This window comes from Diceros bicornis, unplaced genomic scaffold, assembly GCF_020826845.1.
Source record: "Diceros bicornis minor isolate mBicDic1 unplaced genomic scaffold, mDicBic1.mat.cur scaffold_55_ctg1, whole genome shotgun sequence".
In the NCBI taxonomy this organism is placed as follows: domain Eukaryota; kingdom Metazoa; phylum Chordata; class Mammalia; order Perissodactyla; family Rhinocerotidae; genus Diceros; species Diceros bicornis.
In genome coordinates, this window is record NW_026691429.1 from 4,483,567 (window position 1) to 4,493,981 (window position 10,415).

The 10,415-nt window shown below is 39.0% G+C and overlaps 1 protein-coding gene across 1 annotated transcript; it reads left to right on the forward strand.

Moving 5' to 3' along the window:
- Nucleotides 1–9,616: 9,616 nt before the first annotated feature.
- Nucleotides 9,617–10,085, forward strand: LOC131403146 (small ribosomal subunit protein eS6-like). Its single transcript, XM_058537478.1, has one exon. The coding sequence runs from the start codon at nucleotides 9,617–9,619 to the stop codon at nucleotides 10,079–10,081; it is 465 nt and encodes a 154-aa protein (XP_058393461.1). The 3' UTR covers nucleotides 10,082–10,085.
- The last annotated feature ends 330 nt before the right edge of the window (nucleotides 10,086–10,415 follow it).

Here is a 10,415-nt window from a genome sequence, read left to right on the forward strand (position 1 = left end):
GGTGAATCTTCCTCAAGCAAAAAGAGGAAGATTGGCAGCAGATGTTAGCTGAGGGTTAATCTTCCTTAGCAAAAAAAAAAGAGATGAATGGGTTACCACTTTATTTTTTTTTGTGAGGAAGATCAGCCCTGAGCTATCATCCATGCTAATCCTCCTCTTTTTTTTTGCTGAGGAAGACTGGCTCTGAGCTAACATCTATTGCCAATCCTCCTCCTTTTTTTTCCCCAAAGCACCAGTAGATAGCTGTATGTCATAGTTGCACATCCTTCTAGTTGCTGTATGTGGGATGCGGCCTCAGCATGGCTGGAGAAGTGGTGCGTAGGTGCGCGCTCAGGATCCCAACCTGGGCTGCCAGTAGCGGAGCGCGTGCACTTAACCGCTAAGCCATGGGGCTGCCCCGGGTAACCACTTTTTTAGCTACACAGTTTTCCTAGTAAAATTAGAGTCTGTTGAAAGTTACCTGCAGATTAGCATATTCATTATGCATTTTATAAAAACTTACAGCTGAATAATATAATTTCAGATAGAAAGAAGGAAAGGAACCTGAGTGCTGCATCCCTGATGAAACCCTGAAGAACCCCAATAATAGTGTGAATTTGTGCTGGAAATCTTAAGTTTCAGTTTACATAAATAACTTTATTTTCACTAATTCCTACAGAAACTTACTAAAATTAGGGTTCGATATAAAAATTGTTGTGCAGTATTATTGAGATATTTTATTACAAGAAAATAATTATTAAATAACAAAAGTTAAATGCAAAAAAAAACCCTTCCAAATAAATTCTATTTAGCTATTTAAGGCTGTTTCAAAAGTTATGGTTTATTGGTGTTCTGAGAAGGCTATCTCATCACCTACCTATTTGTCCCCCTCTCACCACCTGTACATTATTTTGTAGGTACTAGAAAATATCCTCCAGTAATATGATGTCATTTCTTTCCCTGGAAGTAAAACAATGCGATCCCATGAAGCAATTACATAAACACATTCGGTTACAAATTTCAAAAAAACTCAATAGTAACCATCTTCCACCATGCAGTTGGGACCTAAAGATGACCCAAAATTGTTTGGTTCACACCAAAAAAGTCAGTTAAGATTTGGAAATCATAAAAAACAAATGGTACAAACATATCTTAAACATTTTATCTTTACTTAAAATATATAAATGTCCATTATTCATGAATTTTCCTTGAGTACAAGTCTCCTGATATATTCTTTCTGGCATGAAAAAATACTCAAAATGGCATGATGGAATACACAAATTGCCTCATTTCTGATTTCTAGTTTCTGTTTCTTTAAAGTGAAATAGGAGTTGATGATACTTATAAAGCAATTTGGGTGCAGCCTTTTTAGACTTTTAAGACTTTCCCCCCAATTTTTACAGTTGCCTTGAACACTAATTTGACAGCAACGTTTTAAAAGTGACTCACCTTTATTGAGGCTTTACAAGGCATTAAATTTAGTTTTTATAGATATAAATCTTTCTTTTCACATTCGTATTTCTTTGGTTTTAAATTTTGCTGTTATATTTTGGCATTTATTTATAACTTAAAATGGAAAATATTGTATTAAATTTAAAAATATTAATATTCATTTATAATTTAATAAGAATAAATATTTTATTAAATTAAGTGATTATACTAATAAGCACAGTTGGCTTAAATAGGTTGGGTAACACGTATATAACTCTTAGAAATCTCGCAACTCCTCTGGGAGAGTAGCATACTAGGAGGCACTAGAAAGGAGCCTCAGGGTAAGATTCATCGGACCATGGGGCGTCAGTCAGCCAGTGGGAGTGAGGAGTTAGGTAAATGTCAATTAGGAGAGCTACCACTGTGACTGATTTTATGGAATACTATTGAGGTTTTCTATAACCACCGCATTCCCATGCTTAATACTTCTGAATATCTGAAACCTGGGGCAACTAAACTTTCCAGAGTTATGTGAGTGTATTTAATTACTTTTAAATACAATGATTCTGGTTCCTGGCAGATGGAGGTCAGTGCTGTGATTCTCAGTTTTGTGTTTTGCTGAGGCAGCTTTGCTTTCCTTTTGCTCTGGGTCTACATCTTTCCACACTTTCCAATGTCCACCTGTCACCCTTGGCCACTTTCTCTTGAGTCCACATACTGATCTGGGCTCTTGAGGGGCTTATAGATGGTAAGAAGAGCTTAGGAAGAACAACTCCAAGCAAAGTGTATCATAAGCAGAAAAAATGTTTTTCTTGAAGACCAAGAACAGAAAGCTCAAATAATCTTCTTTTCTCTCTTTCCCCGCGTGACCTTTAATAAAAGGGAAGGTTTAGGAAGAGAAGAAGAGAGGAAAGCAAAGGGGAAACCACCTTCCCAATTAGGAGATGCCCTGGGGCTGTCTGCCTTTTATCCATAAAGGAAGCAAGTTTCTTAGAGAAAAACTGAGGAAAAGCCAGATGTGACACCACGTGTATTCCCGGGACGTGAAAGAGTCCTTCTCCAGCGAAAGGCTCAGAAGTGTGCCTTTGGGGCAGGTAGGGGGATAGAAGCCCGACAGCTAGGACTCCACGTCAGCTGCCTCGGGCCGTGACATAAGCTGAAAAAGGTTGAGAAAGTACTGCTTTAACCTTTTCACTTGTCGCATTAGGAACGCCAGCCCCCAGCGTTGTTGCCTACTTTTGTTTTTATCTCTCCTTGCCCTCCTTTGGAGGCGAAGTGAAGCAAGAAACACCTTGAGTTCCCTCAAGTACACAGCGGATAGTAGCTGCTATTTTGTCCTCCTCCTCTTAACCCACATGGTCTTAACACTTGGGGTGTTGCTGCTCCATTTGAGGGAGATCGCAGAGTATCAGAAATGCCTTAACTGCACATAATCCTCACCACAGCTCCCCGACATCATCCAGAGATGGGCCATTCCCTCCTCAAGGCCTGAAGTTTCCCCCAGAAACACCTGAAATAGGAAGGAACAATACTCTAACTGAGAGGGCGCATGACAACTCTAGAAACCGCACATGTGGCTGGGACTGGGAGCTAGCCCCTTAGGGTAATCTGACCCAAAGATATTTTTTATATTTGGCTTGCACTTTTAATAAGTAAATACTGAATTTGAATGTATATTTAAATTAGGCTAGATAGGCTTACTCCAATCTACAAAAGGCAACTCCTTCTTTCAGATTCTGTTATTTCCTATTTTATTGCCCTCTCTCCTCATCTCCCAGTATACCTTATACACATACAAACGGTTCTCCACTTATGATGGTTGGACTTGTGATTTTTTGACTATATGATGGTGTGAAAGTGATATGCGTTCAGTGGAAACTATCCTTCGATTTTGACTTTTGATCTTTTCCCGGGCTAGCAATATGCCGAACGGTACTCGCCTGTGACGCTGGGCAGCAGCGGCGAGCCGCAGCTCCCAGTCAACGACGCGACCACAAGGGTGAATAACTGACACACTCACAACCATTCTGTACCCACACAACCATTTTGTTTCACTTTCAGTAAGTATTCAATAAACTACATGAGATATTCAACACTTTATTATAAAATCGGCTCTGTGTTAGATGATTTTGCCCAACTGTAGGCTAATGTAAGGGTTCTGAGCACATTTAAGGTAGGCTAGGCTAAGCTATGATGTTTGGTAGGTAAGATGTATTAAATGCATTTTCGACTTATGATATTTTCAACTTACGATAGGTTTATCGAGTCGTAACCCCGTCGTAAGCCGAGTAAGATCAGTATTTGTGCAACTTCCCTGTCCTCTCCAAGCATTTGCACTTGCTGCTTCCTATTGCTGTCTGCAATAGGTAAAGTGGTCTCCTTCTGTTCCTTTCCTTATTGTAAAGTATCTTTAGCTCTATATTGCCCAGCAAATTTCACCACCCTGTAATGCAAGAATAATACCTAACATTCATATAGCTCTTATGTGCCGGACACAATTCTGTATTTTCTACATGTATCAGATCACTTAATTCTCACAACAAATTTATGGGTAGGTACAATTATCTTTTCTATTTTAAAGAAAAGCAAAGAGGTTAAAAGATTTGCCCAAGGCGGAGATACTATTAGAACTCAGATGGTCTAGCTCCAAAATCCATCTCTTAACCACATGGTATGCAGTGAGCCCTTGTTGACTTCAGCACATAATGTTAGTCATTTTGTGAATACACCGTATACATTTTAGTAATATAAATCTCTTCCCAGCATCAAGCCAACCCCTTGTTCCTACAGAGAAGTCAAAGCTTCAATATAGGATCCAGTGTCTCAGGCCCTCTTGCATGCCTCCCTCCTTCTTGCCTGCACCCATGCACATTTTCTTTTCAGTTCTTACATTCTCATATACAAGGGAACTAATTCAGGGCCCTCACTGCAGCCTGAGATTTCTCCTCTGCAGCTGTATCCTGGGCCATCTTCCACTAAATCTGAGGTAAAGGTTTTAGCATTTTTAAAGTTTGGTTAATCCAATCCTAAAACCATCACTGGATGTACTTAGCCCAAGTTTCAGAGAGTCAGCACGAACATGAGATTATCACAGCAGCTTCTCCCACCCACAAAATTTAGAAAAAGAGAAAAACATCCTAGAATCAAACATGATCAGTGCAGTGCTGTTCACCCTAAGCCAATATTTCTCAAGGTACGGTCAGAGGACTTCCTGTATCAGAATCTCCTAGGGAACTGGTTGAAAATACGAATTCATTGTCTACATCCCAAATGCAATAGTTAGAATCTTGCTAGGAGGGTGGAGGCAAGAAAGACATTTTCTTATGTTCCTCAGATGATTTTTAAACACACTAAGTTTTAGAATCATTGGTTAAATACTAGTTCCTTAGCACATACAAAAAGAACAATGGCCATGGAACCAAGGTATGTCTTGGTCTAGATCAGCACCGTCCAATGGAGAAATAATGCAAGCCATATATGTAATTTTGAATTTTCTAACAGTTACATTAAAAAAGAATAAAGAAACAGATGAAATTAATTTTAGTGATATGTTTATTTAAAGCAATATCTCCAAAATAGTATATTTTCAACATGTAGTTAATATAAAAATTAATGAGATATTTTACATTTTTTTGTACTAAGTTTTTGAAATTCGATAGATATTTTATATGTAAAGAATCTCTCAATTCAGACTAACCACATTTCAAGTGCTCAATAGCTACATGTGGTTAGTGCCTACTGGATTTGAGAAAGCAGGTCTAGATCCAATTACTGCTACCAGCCATATGCCAAAAGAGCACTGGTATTTTCTGGGGTGAGGGAGTAGTCAGAAAAATAAAATAAAATAAAATAAAATAGGGGCCTGGCCCAGTGGAATAGCGGTTAAGTTTGCATGCTCCACTTCAGGGGCCTGGGGTACGCTGGTTCGAATCCTGGGCTCAGACCTGCTCACAGCTCAACAAGCCATGCTGGGGTGGCGTCCCACATAGAAGAACTAGAAGGACCTACAACTAGGGTATACAACTATGTACTGGGGCTTTGGGGAGAAAAAGATTAAAAAAAAGAGGAAGATGGGCAAGAGATGTTAGCTTAGGACCAATCTTTAAAAAAAAGAAAAGGCATCAGTATGAAAAATAAAATAAAATAAAATAATAAATAAAGACTTTTTGGTTCCAACTGCACCAAGAGACCAATCCATTCCTGTCTGTTGTTCAGGGTCCACTACCAGTGACTGCAAGGTTTGCACCTCCATGATGTGGGCCTTTCCTGGGATCCTCCTCTTCTCTCTTTTTTGAATTATTCCTGTTGTCCCATAAGGTTCCCATTGTTTTGGCCTCACAATCCTGAATTGAGGGTCACCCATGCTCAGTAATATAGACCCCACTCTGTGAGCTGCTTTAATCCTAGCGGAACCAGCTTCGTTTGTTCCTACTGTTACTGTAAGCACTTCCTACCCCTCTACATGCAGGGGCCCGTTGAGAAGTAGATTATCTCTGCCATGTCTCATTCCCCAAATCTCACCTTTTGTCAGCATTGAAACCACATAGCCTTGGTTAAAATTATCCTTCTCATAGTGATGCAGACATTCTTTTCTGCCACCTATTTTTCTGCTCCAGCAGAAATTTGCTCTATTTCCTTTGGAGTTACATATTACTCTTTCTGCCCTGACTGAGGAATAGGATGAAAAGGAAAATTGATCCTGGAGTGAAGAACACAGAGCAGTCTAGCAATATGACTGGATCAGAAGTTTACATACTGAGGCTCTGTCTTGAGATCAGCCCACTACTTTAGAAGTGAATCTTTGTCTTCATCAAGACCATGGTCCACTTACTAGATCCTGTCCTGGTGCAGTAGCCTTGCTCTTCTTAGGGGGATTTACCCATAAATAGTGCAACAGCCCTTCAGGTTTGAGGTTCTTCAGTGATCTTACCTCCTAAACCTGTCTATGTACTCACTTTGGTCAGCTTACCTACACCAGATGTTGGTGATGAGAATTCCAAATTCCGAATCATGTGTTATTAGGTGTCTTTGGCCTCCAAACTCCATGATTCAGCGAGGACCCTGTGAACCCCCAAGAATTTCTCTTGCCTAGATCACAGGCAGTCTGAGAGGGCATTCTCCAAGAACTACACCCTAAACTTAGAACTCAAAGTCTTACTACTTGAATGGAGTGAAGGGCAAGAAAACATAAATACAAGGAAAAAATGAATCATAGAAATAAAAGGCGTTTCTTTCAGAGTCTGAAATCTGAGCTGGAGTAAGCCACATCTCCTAAGCCTTCCTAGGGCTGCAGTTGTGTTTTTGGAGTTAGTTTGGGGCATGAGACCTGTCTGAGAAGGACTCTTCCAATCACTATGTCAATCTTACGACATCAGCCACATTGGAGGCTGGCACTCCAAACATGCAGACATGAAGAACACTAGGTCACTGCTGGAGCTTTAACACTGACCATCACTCCAAAAGCGTCCCCTAGCAAAGAAAAACTTAGTGAGAGATGGGAGATGTCTAGGACAATTTCTGAATATCTTGCTAGATGGTACCAATACCCAAGACCCACAATATGAAAGAGAAAGCCATTCTGCAGAGGAATGTGATGAGTTCAGTTTTGGTTGTCATGTCTGAGTTGTCTGTGGTATGCAGGGGTAAATGTTTAGTAGACAATTGGATCTACTGGTCTGAAGCTCAAATTACAGAGAATTTTTGGGATAGGGATAAAGATTTGTGAGGCAGAAGAAAAAGGGAAGTAGTTGAAACTCAAGATGATCTTTAGATCTTCTGCAGCTCTTTTTCTCTGTTTTTCTGCTTTTCATGTTGTTGATGACATTTAATTTTTGCCTACCAGTTTAAAGCATGATGTTAAAAGTTACAGAGAATGTCACTCACCTTTTGTATCTTTTGTGATACAATGCATTGATTCCATATTTAATTCTTCTATCTAAAGATTTTCTTTTGAAGAGTATTAACTGGTGCAGAAAAGGAAAGGGTAGTGGAGTATTGTGATGATGATTCTGATGGAAAGCTCCTGATTGGGTTCCTCTCATTCCTGGGCAGATTTTATACTTTGACTTTTAGTGTCTTCGTTTAGGAATATTTCTCATAATGGAGTTGAGAACATATTCATCACAATATTTGAAAGGCCTATTAAAAGATTGAAATTTCTAGGCCCCTTCCAGACCTACCATATTATAATATTATACGACATTGTAATACCTCAAACTAATATTTAAGAATCTGTGGCTTGATAATTGTGATTCTATTGAAGATAAGTATTGATGTAACCACTTTTGAAGCAGTTCTCAAACTTTAGTGTGTATATCAGTCACTTGAATGCTTGTTAAAAATACAGATTCGGCAGGTCTAGGAAAAGGTCAAGAGATTTGCATTTTTAATAAACACTCCATAGCTATGATCACCTGATTGCACTTGGAGAAATAATATCAAGTATTTGGCTATCTGAGGGTTTCCAGGATAGGTTTAGAACAGAGTTTCTTAACCTGAGATCCAAATACCCCAAGAAGCCCATGGATAAAATTTAGAGGGTCCGTGAAATTGGATGGGAAGAATAATACATCTTTATTTTCAGTAACTTCCAACTAAAACTTAGCAATTTAAAATTATAAATGTAGGCAACAAACCACAATAATAAGAGCAGTTCCTCTAACCTTATCACTAACAGAAAACACGGATATTTTTATATCACATTAGAGTTGTTGCAAATATCTTGAAATCTTGTTTACAACCATCACAACTTTGAAATTATGGTAGTTATTAGACTGCTATTGGATCTCATCTAATTTAATAAAGAAGCATACATATAATTCTGACTAAATTTTTAAAAACATTATGATAACTGTGCCTTAATAAAATTGGTTTCTTTCATAATCCTACATACTTTTTAATGTATTTAAAAAGCATTATGAGAAGAGGTCTGTGGCTTCACTGAAGTGTTAAAAATATCCATGACACGAAAAAGGTTAAGAACCTTAGTGTGGCGAAGAAGAGTCCGCATATTGAGACATCAGAGAGGTGTATTTCTTAATTCCATGAACAATAACAATGCACGAATACTTACACACCGAAAGAGGTTCTTGTCCCAGCCCCCACTCCTCATTCTTGACTAACTTTTCACTCTTTAGTATTTCTTTCCATGGACTATACATCCCCCTGATTTGTTTACTGCTCCTCAGTGGTTGAATGGCTCTGTTTTCCATAAGGATAACAGATTTAATCACAGATCTCAAGCCCATTATGAACATTAATTAATGTCTGACATCTCTTAATGAGGTAGGTAAAAACTATCATCATTTCACAGATGGAAAAATCAGGTCTAGGCAAGTTTGGTAACTTGTTCTTAGGCCACCCAAGAGATTGTGGCTCATTTCTAGAATCAATGCTTATTCTCCTCACATGCAAACTTTTTTGATTCACCATACACCAATCTGTTGGAAAAACAACCTGTTTTGCAAAACATTTCATTGATGATAGATGTGGAAATAATCTTTCTTAGGGTAGAAACATCTGATGGTATCAATATTCATACTACTTCGGTACCAATAATTTATTTTCTGTTTTGTTCTCTGAAGAAGAATAGATGTCCTGGTTGGAGAGAAAAAGCCCCAAGCCAAAATAAACCATTAAAAACCACTATCCATTTTGAAATAAAGCAATTAGCTTCTTCTTTTATTTAGAAACTTTACCCGGTTAGAGAGTTGGAGACAAACAAAATGAACATTGGTTGTCAAAATGCATTGATTTAATTTTTGCCCCTAAGATACCACACACAGTCAGTGAGTAAGGACTTTTGTCTTTTTTTTGGTCAGTTTGTTTCTTATGGATTCATGTTGCTTTGATCAATGTTGTTTGTGTGTCTGATCTTAATCTAAGTTTTTTGTTGTTTGACTAGTCCATCTGGTTAGACAGGATAGTGCAAAAAATTTGAAAATACTTTGGGAGTTGTCTTTTTAAATGATATTTGTTTTTATCTATTGCTTTGCTAAATTCCTACTGGCCTGGCAAAGAAGGGAAACAGAGGGAACACACAAGCAAAAATGAAGGGCACAAATGAATGAATAAATAATTGAGAGAGAAGGGATAGCTTCTCCTTAGAGAAAAATTCCAACTAATATATATAGAGGAATGAGGAAAATTGAAAGTCTTCATTAGCCTCTTTTTTTGTGGTGCCTCGGAGGTAGTCGGCTGCTTCAGGATGAAGCTGAACATCTCTTTCCCGGTCACTGGCTGCCAGAAACTCATGGAAGTGGACGATGAATGCCAACTTTGTACATTTTGTGAGAAGCGTATGGCCACAGAAGTTGCTGCTGACGCTCTGGGTGAAGAGTGGAAGGGTTATGTGGTCCGAATCAGTGGTGGGAATGACAAGCAGGGTTTCCCCATCAAGCAGGGTGTCTTGACCCATGGCCGTGTCTGCCTGCTATTGAGTGAGGGGCATTCCTGTTACAGACGGAGGAGGACTGGAGAAAGAAAGCACAAATCTGTTGGGGGTTGCATTGTGGTTGCCAATCTGAGTGTTCTCAACTTGTTCATTGTGAAAAAAGGGGAGAAGGATATTTCTGGACTCGCTGATACTACTGTGACTCGTCGTGTGGGGCTCAAAAGAGCTAGCAGAATCTGCAAACTTTTCAATCTCTCTAAAGAGGATGATGTCCGCTAGAATGTTGTGAGAAAGCCCCTAGACAAAAAAGGTAAGAACCTAGGACCAAAGCACCCAAGATTCAGCATCTTGTTCCTCCACGTGTCCTGCAACACAAACGGCGGCCTATTGCTCTGAAGAAACAGTGTACTAAGAAAAACAAGGAAGAGGCTGCAGAATATGCTGAACTTTTGGCCAAGAGAGTGAAGGAGGCCAAAGAAAAACACCAGGAACAGATTGCCAAGAGACAGGGGCTGTCCCGAAAGCTTCTACCTCTAAGTCTGAGTCCAGTCAAAAATGAAATTTTCTAAGAGTAACAAATAAGATCAGATATCCAAAAAAAAAAAAAAGAAGA